A 17,661-nucleotide genomic window follows, 5' to 3' on the forward strand; every position below is an offset into this window, starting at 1 on the left:
TTGCTCTGGGTCTAAACAGAGCGCGTTGTGTGTGGCATCTTCTTTTGCGCATGCGGGCCGCTTTGAGCGTTCACACTACAGCGCGTTTGCTGTCGCATTTTATTTGTAGAGTGAACAAGCAGACAAAAAAAATCGGATTTGATCAAATAATCTGAATTGAGCATTAAGACCTGCAGTGTGAACGTAGCCTAATAGAGCTTTGAAGGAGTCACACAAAAGAGAATTTCCTATTTTAACACATAAACAGATTATTGCAGCCCTCTGCCTCTCCAAGGGGACTTCTAACTCAGGTTACAGTTAGTTTTTCTTGTCATTTTGATGAGGTCTCTAGCCAGTATCACACCACCAGATTCCGGTTTCACAGTGTGATCTTTTGATAGCCCCCCTCTCTTCAAAGCATCACCAGCATTGAAGATGGATTGAATTAGTGATTTGTGGTGCATTTATCTCGATCTGAGAGTAATTTAGTGCTCTCTGTCTTAGCACTCAAGCTCAATGAAAACAATAAATGGTGTCCTTATCTTCCAGAGTGAAATCAAGATAGGCACAGGAGGCTGTGAGTTATTTGTGGTTGATTTGGAAAGAAAGGAGGGACAGGAAATGGACACCCCTCTCACATTACCTCTCGCCATAGAGCAGGAGAGAGGTAGAGAGACGCTTTTTAATCAGCAGAAAGCTGTGCTTCTAATGTAAAAGTGTCAAAGATGTGCCTTAGCCCTGCAATGAGTGAAATCTGGTCAAGCCTTGTGTTAAATTGAAAACGGGGCCGCTGGGATTTGAAGGTGAGGGGACAGGGGACTCCATGGTAGCAGCATCCTGGTCAATTATCACAATCTCCTATGCTCTGTTCCACTCTTGAGGCCTTCGCTCCTTTATTTGGCTCCACTACACAACCAGGATCACAAAGAAATATAGTAAAAAAAACAAAAACTAAACAGCTACAGAGTACATTATTGATCAGAAGTGGCTGTTTTTTAACATTACATTACTCAACTCCCAGATTATAGCCCATTTTTGGCATTGCATTGCATTTCAGCTGCAGGTGAGTCCAAGTCCTGGTTGGCTCATAATGGGAGAAAAAAGTTGCTGTTTGTACCTGTAACAGCCCGTGCCTTGCCTGTCAGAGCATCACGCTTAATACTCTCTACAGCTGCAGGTCCAGGCATATCCCAGCAGCCTCTCTGGCTGGAGAGAAGAAGGTTCACTTCCTGGCAGCTTCTGCCTTTTCGCTGACTTGCCACAAGTAAAAGAAAAGAAAAGAAAATTTAGCTAGAGAAGGAAAAAATGTACCACCGCTCTGTTTATACGTGCATGTGTGCAGTCTATTTTAACCACCTGAGCAGGAGCCAGAAAGCCAGCACTTGCCCCATACTTTCACCAGATGTTGAGGAGGGGAAGGAAAGCCTCGAAAGAGTCTTGCAATCAAAATAATTATCTTTATGGGTGGATGTTTACAAAGTGTTAATGTGATATTCTGCAGGCAGGCTAAACTGAGCCTGCTCTTTGATAAATGCCCTTGTCTATTAAAAGACCAACACTTCTGCTTTATATAGGCGCAGTGCAGTTTATAAATGTCTTTACAGCTTTCTTTTAGAAGAAGGGGAGAATATCTAAAGTGAGCCATGATTCTCCTCCTCTGTCTCACCTCCCCCCTTCCTCCTGCTGTGAATCATAGCAGACGGTACAGACATGAGTGGATGCGGCCTCCTTGATAGACAGTCAAAGAAGCAGCTGCAATGATTTGTAGCCACGGGGCAACAGTACTGCTGTAACCTGTCCTCTCGCAGCACATATGACATGGAGGCATACTGTAAGTAGAAGCGCCTCAGCAGATTTTCATCATAATTCATATTCCACAAGATCAAATTGTGATTTCTAATTTGATTCTTTTTTTAAACCCTTTATTTATCACCTGATTGGGCAAAGCAAATTGAAATTTACACTATGTAGGCTGACATCTAATAGAATTCCCACATTTTGCTTCGGGGGAGTTTGTTTTTAGAGCATATTAGCTTTGCCGCATTGTAGCTTGACAGACGTTTTCTCTCAGGAGTCGATGTTTAATTTGAATAATCACAAAAAGTGTGTTCGTTTGGTTTGCAGGGACATCAGTGTCCCAGATGAATAAAGAGGTAAATGAGGGGAAGAAAACAGGTAATTATGCTGAACCAGTAAATGAATGACCCACTGACCCTCAATCCTAATTGATTTTGTACAGACAAATTGTTTTCTTTAATTTTTTTTCTCTATCACCCATTTTGATATGTTTTTGTTAGCTGTCTTTTAGTTAGCTTTATTTAGATGTAATTAATTGGGTATGTGAATCAAGACTCAAATACTAGAAACAGGGAGGGAGGGAAGCTGTGTCTCCTCCATTTACCAGCAGGGCAATTATACTTGGCAGCTCGTACTTTGTGAAATGATGTCATATCTTGGAAGAAGCGCAAAGACTTCACCTCCCTCCAGAGTCGTTTTTCCCGCAATGTTATTTGTTTGTTTACTGTTTAAAAATCATACGTGCATAACATTAACATACAGTTGGCTATGTGATGGAATAGTGCGACTTCTAGATACACAAATTATGCAAATTACAAAGTGGAGGGGGGGAAAAAACAAAGAAGTGTGCAGCAGATGTGTATATTTCAGAAATCGCTCTGTTCTGAGAGCGCCTGCCCTGGGTCAGGCCATCAGCCTCACAATCCCTCGCAAATATGTGGCGGTCATTGAGTGTACGCCAAGTTACAGTGTAACAATACAGGCACAAGTGGACCGTCTGGGTGATGACATGTGCTACTTTGCATGTAAATTCTTTAGTGATTCACCTCCAAGTGAACCCACTGAGAGCGATTCTGGCGCTGGCTTAAAGACAGAGGTGTGTTTTTATGACTAGGTGAGGCATGTCCTCTCCAAGGCCCTCAAGCACTGTATCCCTCTACCCTCCCCTTTAATCACTGTAGCAACTGCTCTCATAAACTCCATGAGCTGTGTATTAGTGTGCATGTTTGGAAGCCTGTTTGTGTGCGCGCGCGTGTGTCTGAATGTCCTGTGTATGTGTCCGTGAGCATGTGCCCTTCCTTGTTACCCCATTTTTAAACTTAATCAGCAAAAATAAAGCCATTGTAAGCTAGCTCATATTAAAGAGGTGATTATTGGTAATAAATACTTTTTATACATACTTATTACAGAGGCAGTTTTCTTCTTGCGCTTAATGAGAGTAATTTGATTTGCTTGAGAGATTACAGTTTCCTAGAATTAATGCGGCAGTCCCCATTCCAAGATAGAGTGAGATCTAAGATTCTTCACAGGTCGTGTGCTGCTAGATGCACCCCTCTCACATAGCAGCTAATGGAGTTGAACAGCAGTCTGTCATCCCCCCGCCCACCACCCCAGCAGCTCTATAGCCCACATGCCCTTGGTTCCTGCAGTGCTTGTTGTTTTGGCTACTTCTGCCTCCTGCTTTTTACTTCTTATGCATGCCAGCCACTACTAAGTAGCTCTCTCTAAAAAAACAGGAGGCTAGTGATTTATTGTATATATGCAATGCTCACTCATCAATGAAAATCCAACATCTGGCAAAAATTATTCACCCAATTGCACTAATTCAAATGATGCTCCAGTTGCATCAAGAAGCTTTTTTTTTTTAAACCCATAGTTTTTCTCCTCGTCTGTTTCCTCAGTTTGACTTTGTTTAATATTTTCATCACATGTTTATGTAAGCCCTTCAAGCTTAGTGCATAACTTAATTTGAGTTTTGATCATCTTCTCTTGCGACATTTATTGAAGCCAGCAGCCTGCAGGTTTCAGCGCCTAAGGCTGAAGGTGGCTCAGGCAGATTGAGGGCGACCAATTCTGTCACCACATTGCACTCTGCATGTTAATTAAGTTTAAGATGGTTGAGGAAAGTGCTTACACTGAAAGCAATGAAATGACTTGTTAGTCCATAAACACTCCAAAAAACGATCACGTGAAAGAGAATTTGTAAACCAGAGTTGTGAGCTGGGAACTAGATGCTCCTTTGGCCAGCATGGGTGATCAGTCTTATCTTTAGTGATACACAAGTGCATCTAAGATTTGTAGATTCAAATTAAAATCACCAGAGGTTAGTTGTTACCTTAAAGGTGAAGGAAACTCTAAACCCTCATTTAATTAAGCAAAGAAAAAGAAGAGAAAGAAATGTTGGTGCTGTAGAGCTTGCCAACTTTTGAAATAGCACCAAACATTCTGTAATTTCCTGGTTTAAATGCTCGGCCCTGAAGAATTGTCAGTTGTTTTCTCTCAGTTCTGAATAGATAGCTCTACTGGGTTTCAGTATAGTTATATGACCTCCAGGATCATTAATCAGCTAGTTTACATTGGAAGGTTGCAGGCAGATACTTTTAGGTCCTGCGGTTAATGCGGACGGGCCTCTGTGAATCAGTTTTGTTCCAGCTCATCCCGCAGACGCGCAATCAGTTTGGGATCTGTTGAGTGTAGAGGCTCGGTTCATGCCTTGATTTTTCTTTGTCATGTTCCTCAAGCTGTTCCTGATGGCAGCCGCCTACAGCACATTATTCTTCTGGGGTAGGCTCCAGCCATGAGGGGAAATGCTGTTTGGTTGGCAACAGCGTTAAGGTGAGTGGTATATGTCAAAGTGACAACCACGTGAGTAACAGCTTATGGTTTCCCAGCATAGCATTGTAGTCTAACAGGCTGATTAACGTTTCACTTCACTCGGTAGCGGTATTAATGATGTGGCTGTTCGGTGTTCATCAGCAAGGAGTCTACCAAGACGAGAGAGTGAGGCACCAGAACTGGCAAACTTTTGTTTCTTTCATTCCATTTACCTTCCATATCTTCCCACCAAGTCAATGAAGGTTAATAATTTCTAGAATAAGAGAAAACCACTGAAAAAAGTGAGGCTCACCATGTGTCACATCATCTGCCTGTGAGACTGAAATACATTACAGTCCAGTGTGACGGGTGATGTGTCTGGACACTGCTGGAGATTACTCCTCTTTATGGCCGGGGCAATCAGATTTTTTTCCCTGCTTTTCTCTTCCCTTCCTTTATTCCTGGCGGCATAGGATCATATTACCCATCTTGGAATGACTTCAACAGAGACACTGCTATTCCCAGGGAGCTGTCTCTCCCCGCTGCAACTAAATCCATAGCCAATTGGACTGGCCTGTGATTTATAGAAAATCTTCTCCTTCGGAGGAACTTTCGTTCAACACACACACACACACTGGGAATTCTCCCTCGGCAGCTCATGATGTGTTAGGTCTCAGGTCAGAGCAGTTCAAGGCAGTGAGTGCCAATGGGAAAACATGTACAGTCAGAAACTAGAGAAATACTATAAAGGCTGTAGTATGGTTGTTTAAAGCAAGATACATAAAAGCTTATTTACTTCATGAAGACAGATTGTAGTTCTAGTTTCTTAATCAAATCAACAGGATGCTCGCCTGCTCTTTGGCCGCTTGACATTTCCAATCCATCTTCAAGGGAAGAGTTAAAAATTTGCTGTAGGGAGTGTCACGCTTGTTGTCTGCTTTACTGATTAGTGGGATTATTCATCTACATGAGTTGCTTTTGCATCTATTCTGAGTTAATCAACATGCCTCGTGGTCTCGGGCCCACAGAGTGGTCAGCAGTCAGCACGGGCCGTCGGTTCAGGCCCCGAGCGCTGTGACCTTCCATGACTGTAGCAACTCATTCTTCCCCTCCTCAAACTCCTTCTTGTACTTGTGTGCAGAATACATTCATCTATATTCACCACAACTAAATTGGAAGATTTAGGGGTTTTACTGGTCGTATCTCGCGAGTCTCGAGTGTATCGATAATGTTGAGTCCTCCGTCTATGAGACCAGGGCAGATAGAGCTTCCCATTCTAAACAATATCATTCGCGCATGATAAAATCTGCTCACAGTATTCTAGGTCTCACGCTGGGTTTTGGAAGCACCCATTTTCCCAAGCACAACACTCCTTGCTACAAAGTGATGCAACACTTCCAACAAAGATGCAATCGGCAGGAGTGTGTGTTTTCTAACAGTCCATCTAAAGTACCCAGCACAGTTGGCACGCCTCTGCTCTTTTCCTCTCACTTTATCAACTCGGGGGATATTATTGCCGATTCAGTGGTGGGCATCCTGAGGCATCATATGCTCAGAACACAAAGCTAAGGTCAGGGGGAGAGGAAGTGCTGAGATCTGCCCGTTGCATTGTTCCCAGGTCGTTTGCGCTTTTGCCTTCTCTTTTTCTTTACTCTTTTTAGCTTTGATGATATCGACTTCTCACTCTCGTACTCCTTCTCTGTTTCCCTCCATCTGCTCCTAAATGACACCTAAGCACAGGCTCTTCCTCCAACTGATGTCCCCATGTGTGACCTCACTCCTTTGGAAAAGCCATTCGCAGTCAGTGCTGAAGTAGAATGCCGAGCTCTTGGTGGGTACACATAACAGAGACTGTGACACGCGGCTGTGCGCTGATAGACTTTCCACTGGAGTGGATTAAATCAGCATCAGGCTAGTGGAGCTGATTACCTCAATATGAAAATGCAGTATCTTAATGGTACATATTTTCATGAGGCAGCCCAGTTGCCTTTCATTTTGCGGCTAATATGTCTATTCTTATGAGTCATTTACTTCTTTAATTACCTTTAGCAGCAGATGCACAATGGTGTATTAATGTGAATGATTTTTACTGCCACTTTATCATACTGAGCCTGTGAAGTTGAAAGGCGTAATTGAGGTGGAAGAGCGACTCATGAGAGAAACAATATTTAGTTGACAGTTGCTCTTGTACTCTGGGAGGGTGTTTATGAGTTTACACCACACTAAAGCTGTAATAAACGCGGTATTCGTTTAATAATGGCAGGGGACAGAAATGCTTTCACTAAGATGTGTTCAGTTATTGAATCATTCCAGGAAGTTGTTTGGTATAATCAGACAACACTGTGCATGCATATGCGGTCACTTGTTGTCGTTACATATGTCTCCACATTGAGTCTTTGCGTGTGTTTTGTGGCGGCGAAATAACTGTTTGCTGCGAGCAAAAACCTTATTTACTCTTCTCCTGTTTGCAGCATGTGCAACTCTGACAATCCATGTAATTTGCATGTGCGTGCTTGCGGTGTGTCTATGTGTTTTGTCTCCAGCTTGTGTGCTTTTCTTGGTGTGATTTTCTGATTCAGACCTCTCTGAATAGAGGCCTTCTTTAGCCATCTGTTGTTAAGCTGCTGGCTAAGCAAGGCTGGGGAATCCAAACAAATGCAGAGCACACAGCAAACGGAAGCTGTCAGGCCTGCATAGCTTAGCTGACCTCGCCGGGTTAGGGAGAGTAGGGGGAGGGTGAGGTGACCCCCTCTGTACCAGGCTCCAAGTGCCCGAACTGCCTGGTTGGGGCACTGTTTACCCTTCGCTCTGCACCTCCTGCAACCTCTGCCTCCTCTCTCTTACATTCTCTTCTTTCCCTCTCTTTCTATCTCCCATACCCCCCTCCAGCTTCTCACTCTTCTCTTCCTCCATCTGTCACCCCCCCCCCCACAGCCTTTTTTTTCACTCCACTCCCTCCATCATCAGTCCTGCTTCACAGCCCCCCTCTCTTCTATCTTCACTCACAGTTAATAACTTTGCTTTAGTCATGTTTTTCTTAGTCATTCTTTTTTTCTTCCTTTTTGCTCAGAAAATATTTTCCAGGCACTGTATTACCTGTTATGGAGAGAGAGGGGTGTGTGTTCAAGGGGGAGGTGTGTTGGATAAACAAAATGGGGTTTTTATTGAAGTCGGATTTAGTCTTATGTAAGTGCACGCACTGCCTTATTGTTTAAACGTGGATATTCAGGATGTTTAGTGTTGTCATAAATATTAATAGATTAGTTGAAAAGTGCAGCGAAGGAAGGGAATCTAATGGTTTGAAGTGGGTATAAAACGTTGATTTATTTATGTATTCTACATGAATTAGTTTGGAAATCTAAACACAGACTGGAGAGTGTTGTTGCGAGAGCCCCGTAATGCGCAAGGTTTGAGCATCAGGGCCTGTTTTCCATGTGGAGTGGCTTTTTGGAAATGGCATTAATTATATACTTACTGGGAAACCAGACTTTCCCTGCTTTGCATTGCAGATAAACGTCTGTATTACTGAGGAAAAAGAGAAAGGGGAAAAAATGCAATTAATATAAATAGACATGATCCTCACTGCTTATTCGCTTACATGTTTAAAAAGAATCACCCCACGTGCATTTCAATTAAAATGACAAGTATTCCAAGTGAATTCAATTTCAGTTTGTTTGCATTGTCAATGCTTATCTAACGTAATAGTTATCAGTAATATAGGATCGGTTAGACTCCGACTTTACAAAATTTGTTGCCACGAGCTGCAACAGCCCTTCCAGTTTATGAACTGACTGGATACCGCTGGATTCTTCAGTAGCCCATAGAAGAAGATTATTTCAGGAAATCTGGCAGCGACTTGCATGGGAAAGCTGGCGAGAAATGATGCTGGCCTCTTGGCTTGGTTACCGCTGAGAAGCAGAGGGCCTCGTCTTTGAAAAGAAAACAGCAGAAGTGATAAATGTCAGGTGAGTTGAGATGCGCAACCAGTCAGAAAGTCAAGCAGATAACCTTGACATTTAGGCCGCTGGTGTTGAAGCCCCGCAGAGGGTGCGGAGCGGGACCAGAGGGCCCAGTGTCTTCTGAGCTGGACTACATTAAGAGCTAACCTATTAGTCGTGTTGTTACTGCCTGTCTCTGAGCCGCGCTCTCCTGCCTAATAAAGCCTGGCGAAACGTGGCCGCTCAGTAAATATACTGCTGCACTCACACAAGTGCAGAAGCACACAAACAGATGCACATCTCGTTCTTTCTCCCTTTTTTTTTCTCGAGTGGCCGCAGGGATCTGGTTACACCTGCTTGCACATCTTCTAGCAATTAGGGGCAATCTGCTTGAAACCATTTCACGTTCAAGGTCTTCCCCAGCCATGGAGAGAGGAGCCCAACATATATTGAGCAATAGAAAGGTCTTTCTTTTGATTGGCCTGAACAAACAACACTTTTCCTGTCATTTTCCACTGTCAGATTCTTAATGGACACACCTTGAATAGTTTTTCCTCAGCATTTATCCAGATCATATCTATTTTTTATACTTTTACCAGGCTTCTTGTCTGCTTGACAGCCGTAGGACTTAATTTGTCTATGATGCATCCGTCACATCTAACGCAACTTGAGTGATTGGTGTAATCCGGTCCTTATTTTGGGGTTGTTTGTGCACCATTTGAATGTTGCATGAAAGTTGTATAAAGAGGAAACAGAGAAACCTGTCTGAATTATGTCTGGGTTTTGTTTGTAGTGGGAAAAGGTGCAGCAAGGGATTCAACAGAGAGCAGACTTGACTGTGTGGCAATGCTCTGAGCTGGGATTTGTAAGACACCCAGAGCTGGCTTTAGCAGCAGGAAACCCCAAAGCCTGTAAATAATCCACGTGTGCAGACTGCACATAAAGACATCCAGTACTTAGCAGTTCCCTTATCACAGCGTGATAGCCCAGGGACATGAGAGACGCTCCTGCCTCTATTCACTAATATGCTGTGAAAGTAGATGCAGATAAAACGCCTGTTGTTTATTGAGGAAGTTGTGTTAACATGGGGAAGAGGATGTGAACTTTGAACACATTTGAAATGTGGAAAATAAAAGAGGATTTCAAATGACAAGGATACCAAATTGCAATGTCTTTGTTGCTGATAAAATGTTGTTATGTGCTGGAGGGTGTTTTCTAATCAAAAGCACCTAGAGGGTTCACTCCCTTTATGGTTTGTGTGTGTGTATTTGTCTTCATGTTAACTCACAAACAATGAATGTATGTTTGGTGTATGAATGTAGGCGTCTGTCTTTGCAGTTGTGTCCTTATTCCCGTAACAAGCTCACCTGACAAAGAACCTCAGTTTGAGATTATGATAGGACTACTGTAGTCTTGTTTGTTTAAGCAGAAACTGATTCAACATACACACTGTTTTCCCCTCACTTTTTTCTCTTTACATACATGGGATATATAACATTTCTGGCTCCATAGTGAGCAAAGACATATGAGTGATATTTGCAGTCATAGTCTTCTGTGGCCGTGTGCAGTGCAGACTCAAAATGGCATTTATATAGTTCTTTTCCAGTTCACTGCCCACTCAAAGTGCATTTTGCCCGCTTGTGCCATGCTGAAAATGCAGACCTTATATTAATACTTTCATACAAAGGCACTGCACATCCCCAAATTACACTGTGATCATTTATGCCACCACAAAGGCATGAGCCATGTTTAATCGCCACAGTCGATCTTTTAAGATTTTGGATTCAGATTGCATTACATTAGACCAGGGGTGCCCAACTCCAGTCCTCAAGGGCTGGTGTCCTGCAGGTTTTAGATGTGTCCTTGGTCCAACACAGCTGATTTGAAAGGCTAAATGACCTCCTCAACATGTGTTGAAGTTCTCCAGAGGCCTGGTAAGGCCTGGAGTTGGACACCCCTGCATTAGGCCATAGTACAAATAAAAGCTCAGTAATACGCAGGTCCTTGTTTACTGGTTTTAGATCAATATAGCTGCGGCCTGTGGAGATGTCATCACAACCAATGGCAACATTTGCCACATTAGTCGGATAACTTACAAACTTTGAGAATCTTTCTGTTGTTTTAGTGAACCTGCCATCAGTAGTCTTTAATAACTGATGGCTGGAGGTCATGAAGACATTTGTGTGCTATTGTAGCCAACAATACAACATGTAGTCTGCTTTGCTTGTGACACTGAAGTGACTGAAGTGAATATTGCTTGGTATATTCTTCTTTTGACAAAGTAGCCAATAGGCATTAAAAATCAAACTCTACATATAATGGACTCTTCAAGTGTAAGTATAAAATAGATTTTTTTAATTAGTTTTGTCGCCAACCATGATTGTGTTTGAAGTTGCTCAGTCATTGACTATCTGTGATCTCTTGTCACCATATCGCTGTTAGTGGCTGTGTGTGTCGATTCCCCTTCAGTTTTGTTGTTTATCAGTTGTTTGTCAGAGTACAAGTTTTAAGTCACACATATGTCATGGTTCAATCCACAAAACCAGCTGAACTTCACCTGTAAGACAAAATGGGCTTATTAAATTAGTTTCCACATTAAAGAATAACAAATCATCACGGAATCAAAATCTTGGAGATACGTAGCGGGGTTTTGAGAAATCCTGTTTTGTGAGTCAGCTGGTGCGAAGCAGTAGTGTGAACTGTCGATCAGAGTGACGTCTTTAAGATCCAAAGTCCAAAGATGTTCGCTTTATTGCTGTGTGGCAAAGACAAGCAGGGATTATTTCGCTGCTTAACAGCTGTACACCATAAGAGAAGTCATGTCTTGTTTATAAAACCAAAAATATAACAACATTATTTCAGAATTTTTCTCTCTTGTTTTTACAAAAGAGAGAACTAGCCTAAACACTTTTTTAGCTCACTCATTTAGCCCTTATCGACAAAATAAGATGTTTCACTTCACCATGATTCAGAGTCTGCGTGCTAGTTTCCAGTTTATCACATTTTGTCTGGGGCAGCTCTTGCATGTGTATGATGCATCCAGTTCCTTTGAATGTGAGATCAAAAGAAGATAAACTCCAGAGGTGGAGGGGAAGGGAATGAGACCTCTGAAACAGAGGAGTTGGTGGTGTGTAAACATTGCAATGACGGTACACAATACATTTTTTTAAACCCAGTATTAGGCCTCTCAAAGACATGCCACCTCCAGCAGGTTTTCTAAAATGAGCTGAAAACAACATTCCTAACCCCGATGCTGACCTCACAACACAGCATCTCAGCTTGCTCACCTTTTAGTCTCTTTATGCCAACATGTGTTTACTGTTGTTGCAGCTCTGACCGTCAAAAGTAAGATTCTCATTACGCCGACGTATTTGCTGTCGGGCTGCAATGTGATTTCAGTTAATTTGCCTATGTCAAGATGATCATCGACTGTGTTTTCAAGGGCACGATCACATAATTATTGCCCTTTAATTGGAAGTATAATTTGATGAAGCTGTTGACGTGAAAAGTGGAAGGCTGTGTTGGTAATTTTCTCGTTTCATGCAATGTGGCAGAATGCTGTTATTGTTTAAACTGCCTGTGACTCCTTTGCTTTAAGCTGAGGCACCTTAATGCAGTCATAATAGTCATATTATTACTATTTATGTGTGATACACACAACTAAACAGCCTTGGGTTAATTTGGCATGCATGGAATGCACTGAGTAAGATATAAATATATACATATATTCTAAAATATAAAGATTTTATTTTCATTGTCACAAGCCTTATCTACTTTTCCCTAAAAGACCCTTTTCTTTCTGCGCTTTTCTTTTCTTTATACTCTGATGACAGTGAGGAAAGACTTCCCAGAAATGTATCTTTTCATCCATTACTGTCTGAACTTCCTATCATATCCTGTTGACTCAACTCTCTTTGTTCCAACACCCTCGGTTGTAAACCCAGACTCACACACCACACACACATTTCACTGCATGTGTCATCAGTTACAAGGAAAAAGAAAACAGCACACTTTGTTTATTCTTCAATGTGCCCGTAATACCACGCCTTGGGCGTAGTGAATGATTTTGTTACTGCTTCTTTGCTTTTTTTTTGAATTTCATTTTGAATTTCCTTATCACATATCGGTATTACAGCGCAAGTACATCTTGAAGTCACATTTGAATGTCTAGTCCTAAAGTATGTAGTGCTAACAGATTATGAGATTATGAGAGCTACCACACTGAAGATAACACCACCGTTTCCTAAATATATTTAAGGTATCAATATTGTTTTAGAAGCTTTTGACTTTGGTAACTGGCATAGGAAATTGACGTGAAATATCAGATTTTTAGCTTCTTATATAATTTAAACAAAATTTTTTCAACCACTAAAATCTTAAGATGGAAAAAAATAAAATAATCTTTAATAAACCAATCAAACAAAAAGCCTTTGGGATTCCATGAATTCCCAAAAGCAATTCTCACTATTTTATTAATATTTATTTTTCTTTTTTACAGTCTGCGTGACAAGAAGAGACAATATTATTATTCATTTGTATTTTTCCGATCTCCTCCGAGTGTCAATTAAGTTCACGTCCTTGCGATTTGAAGTTGCAATTGTGAGTTGCTTTGGAGTAAAAAAGTTGATGCCTAAAATGTAAATATTGCCGTCATGTGTGGGAGTGAATCTTGCTCACATTGTTCTTAGTTTGAATTTCGACACTCTCTTTATGAGTGTGATTGTTTTGAGGGGGTTCCCCTTCTCAATTTTCAAAGCAAAAAACAATTAGGCATGCAGACTGAGATATGTTGGTCTCATTTATCTTTACGTGACAGAAGGACACAGATAGGCTGAGAGAAGGAGAATTTTTCTCCTTTAAAAGTCGAGCACGGTGACATGCCAGCAGTGTGGCCTCTTTGTTGCCTGCGGTCATATTTATGACTCATGATGTCATTGGACAGCCGTGTTTTTGGGAGGGTCAGCGCGTACGCCCACACACAAACGGTCACACAGCTGTTCTCTTCATACCCCTAGCTGTCTCTCCCCTTTCGGACTTAAAGTACCGTCTGACTTGTCTGGCATTAGGACTTTACTGGCACGTCTTTTCTTCTGTCTACACACAGCTTTCTGTTTGCTCGTTCCCTGTTTGATATCTTACTTTCACACAGTCCTTCACAAGTTTCACTCACTTTTTCACACATGACTATAACGTTTTTCTCTTCTGTTTTTCTACTCCCTCTCTTATACCTTTTACTTTTGCAGGTTACAAACTTCTCAAGAAATTGACAGAAGAACTAATAGGTTGCCCGTATATGAGATGAGTTTGGATGCGCCCCCTAACTGTTTGTTTAATTGTGGGAGCAATCGTCTGAGGAACATGGAAAGAATGAGGCCAGTTATTTACCCAGATGGTTTACTGGTGGAGGTGTGAGGCTGGCCAGCTCACTGTGGGAACACAACGCTTGCTTTTCTTGGTATCGCTGACCGTTTTCAAGACCACTGTGTTTTTTTCCCCCTAGCTTTCTCCAGCTTTGTTTGCTCTGGATGGCATGTTTGATTATTTATCGTAAGGGAAAAGGGAGTAGCTGGAGCAATAAACATGTGACTGCACTGTATTTTGTTTTCCACTGAGAAGGCCGTGTCCTTTAACAGATATTTGAGGCCTCTATAAAGTCTTTTATTTGCTTTCTGAAGGGGAGTTTGACCGAGCTAAAGGAGGATCTAAAGAACTGATTTGTGTCTTTGACAATTTGTGTTTTCTGTAAGTGTGTGTTATCAACAGATAAATATTTCTTCTGGATTGCTGAACATGACTTGTTTTGGTCTTCTCTGTCTGTGAATTTGTTTTGACATCTAAGCATTGTTTATGCCAGTCTTAGCTTTATGACACCGAACAGGATAACATGAAAGGAGGTCTGTGGTTTTTGTTGTCTTTCATACGGCAATGAGAATATTGCTCTAAGGGTTACGTCTGCACTGATAATAGGCATCAAAGTGTTCTCCGGGGACGTAACTTTTCTTTTTTAATTTCTCTTCTAGGCTCTTCAAATGGCTCGGCAAATACTTCTTCAGCAACAGCAGCAATCCCAGCCACAGCAACTGCAGTCTCAGCAAAATACTGGTCGCAAATCCCCCAAAGCCAACGACAAGCAGCAAAGCCTGCAGGTATTGTTGTCGTTCTCAGATGTTCTCTCATATTTTAACTCAGGGTTATCTGATGGCTTGGTTATTTAACTTTGTGGTTATTCAGATAATAAAAAAAAATGAAGTGAACTTGTGCAACTCTTGCTAGAACATAGTGTGCGAGAAAAAGTACAGCAGTAGTCTAAGTTCACAAACAGGAAATTAATATTGGCAGTGCAACATTTGCAGTTATGTATGCTCACGCATTATGTGTGATTTAGCGGCACACACGCTCAACCCTGTGTCATCCAGGTAGCACTGGAGGTGGTAGCACTACGCAGAAAGGGGTTCTGTTTAGAGGCCAGACACACAGAAAAATCTCATTGTGGCCGGTTGAGATCACATGAGCTCATCCAGTATTATCTGGATTATCACTGTTTGAGATTACCGCAGTAGACAGGATTGTCCTTATTGGCTGCATTTTGTTTAGGAAGTTTGTAAGCAGGAGAAAGTGTGGAAAAGAGGAAAAGCTAGAAGAGAAAGAGCTCAGTTCCTCCCGCTAAAGGGAGTTTGGCTTTGTTCTTTCCTTGGTTTCTTTTCATCACACTCATGCATACAGCAGAAATAAAAGAAGAGGCTAGTCTATACCTCTGGCAGCAGGAGGTGCTCTAGAGCAGACCGCAAGTGGGGTGTGTGTTCCAGGTGGAGGGTTTAAAGCTGGAACAGAGAGACATGAGCACGGGGTGGGAGAATGCAAAGGTATTAAGAGGTAAACAGGTGGTGGGACACTTATTTGAACTGCCTTTGTAATGCAAAGGGAAAAAAACAGCGGGGAAAAAATCGGGGGGTTTTTGTTTTGTTTTTTCATCTTGCTTTTAAGATCGACAGTGCTGTATTTCTGATGCAACATTTGCCTCAGAGATGTATATCTTTGTTTGAACAAGGAGCGGTTGTTTGTGTCAGTGTGAAATTGCAAACGACTTCAGGGCATATTTGGTAATTAATACGGAGGCCCTGTTCTCTCTGTGTGTATATATATAATATTTAATACCCTTACTATCCCATTGGGGGCCCTTTTTAATGAGCTATTGTAGCAGCTAGGTCTAATGTCAGGTTGTGGAAAAGCCTCTTTGTTGTGCAGATGTCTTCGGAATAGCTCCAGAGGATGAAATATGACTGTGATGACCTTTCAGTTGTGTGCATATTTGTCAGGATTCAAATAAGTTGAAAGGATCAAACTAAACAGTTTCCCCAGCCTGCCAGGGAATTGTGCTGCAGAGGTCAACAGAGGGGACCACAACGGCAGATTCCAGCATACAGCCAGTTGTTGGTACATAGTAAAGTACTAAACCATCTCCTGCAGACAAAGACAAAATTAAAATTCTAATTTATTAATGTATACAGAGAGCTTGGCCAAGCTGTCACTCAGCTATTGAAAAGAGAGTCGGGCCCTTTCCCCCTGCCCCCCCCTCTCTTACTCCCCTCTTCTGCCCAGTTCTTGTGAAGAGAGCTCAGGCTCACTGTAGTATCTAACTAACGCTGTAAATTGCCTGCTCTCTAATGTCCTATGCTACATTTTGCTGAGTTGAAACTGCCATTATGAAAAAACCACAAGTCCAGACGAGTGTTTGTTTATCTCCAAATTACATATTCTACTAATTAAACCCAGCCCAACCACTAGCAGTGCACACACAAGGATAAGTATTCAGGCGCAGACATCACTGGGCCATTCTGTGCAAGTGTGCATTGCATTTAGTTTAACGTTTTCAGTTGGTGGCATTTCTGTTATGTTCCATATCGCAAACATTGGTTTTTTCAAACACCAGATAGTCATTTTCTCTTTTAAGAACAAACCCTGTGCTTAGAGGAGCCTCCTTCACACAGAACATTCACTATCTCCATCACACAGCCTGGATAATGATTCTCTGTTGAGCTGGACTGGGTCATCAAAAGACATGATCCAACAATTATGGGACTGTGTAGTAAGCTGACACCTCATAAAAGCACCTGATCTGCAGACGAGACTCCATTCATCTCAGTGTTCTTCCTATTAGGCACGAGGAGATGTGCAGAGAGACTTTTACTCATTTGGAGATGTGACTCACTTTCCAATTCATTCAAGTCAAAAATAATGAAGCACTGTATATATGAAACATCCAGGAAAAAAACTGACCTGCACAGAGCACTAAAGGGAAAAAAAATATGAGTCAAACAAGCCTCAGAATCCTTGATCAGCATTAAATGGCTCTTTGGTTTTATATCTTCAGCAGGGGTGCCCCCGAAGCCCCCTCACCCCTGTACCGCCCACCCCTGCCGTTGGATAAAGATGCCTGCGCTGTATACTCAGCAGCCTAGAGGCCTTTTAATCATGCTAGATATACAAACAGCTGCTATGCATGCTGGAAAGCAGCTAAACATACTTGACTGGTCAAAAAGCCAGTAAATTACATTGACAGAATGACACGTGTAATTAAAAGAATCCATGCCGCTTTTACCTTTTGCGCTTCACACCTACAGTGGCACAACGACGAGAGCCGGCAACTCCCACCCCGCTAATTACCATTATCAGTGAAATGGTAGGGTTTGACTCATTAGTTCCATGTGCATTTAATTAGAGGCAGGCTGAAATTGGATTTAACTTATTACTTTTTCATGGATCACTTTCTTGTCATCACTTCAAATTGGATTGCAGCCCCAGGTAACTAATTATGCCAGCCGCAGGATCAGGAGTGGAGAAATAGGTAATTAGGAACAACACTGTCGGACCCTCGCTGATAGTCCACCAGCACCGAGGTGGGGGGAGGGGGGGAATTGATGCTCGTTTGTGGCAATGCACACGAGACCGGCTGGTTAACTACACCTCATTCCAAGGGAACCTGTGCACGCATCCACCTACTACAGGGGATTATGTGGCACCCGGGCAGGAGATGTTGTGTCAATATGGTGTCTATGCTCTGAGTGTAATATCCAGATTATGCTTGTTTCCCATCCAGGATTGTGTTTAAGATCAGCATTCAGTACGGTGAGGT

At 42.1% G+C, this 17,661-nt stretch overlaps 1 protein-coding gene across 13 annotated transcripts in view; it reads left to right on the forward strand.

Moving 5' to 3' along the window:
* Positions 1-17,661, forward strand: part of foxp1b (forkhead box P1b) — a 149,773-nt gene that overhangs the window by 82,793 nt on the left and 49,319 nt on the right. For 12 of the 13 annotated variants that reach the window (XR_013098588.1, XM_076883731.1, XM_076883734.1 and 9 more), the window contains one exon: positions 14,549-14,674. Coding sequence is in view for 12 of the 13 variants with exons in the window: in XM_076883731.1 (XP_076739846.1) it covers positions 14,549-14,674 (126 nt within the window). In the remaining variant the exon portion in view is untranslated. Of the gene's footprint in view, positions 1-14,252; positions 14,271-14,548; positions 14,675-17,661 lie in introns of those variants that run through there. The other variant, XM_076883739.1, reaches the window with a different exon arrangement.

This window comes from Maylandia zebra, linkage group LG5 (genome assembly GCF_041146795.1).
Source record: "Maylandia zebra isolate NMK-2024a linkage group LG5, Mzebra_GT3a, whole genome shotgun sequence".
NCBI classification, from domain to species: Eukaryota; Metazoa; Chordata; class Actinopteri; order Cichliformes; family Cichlidae; genus Maylandia; species Maylandia zebra.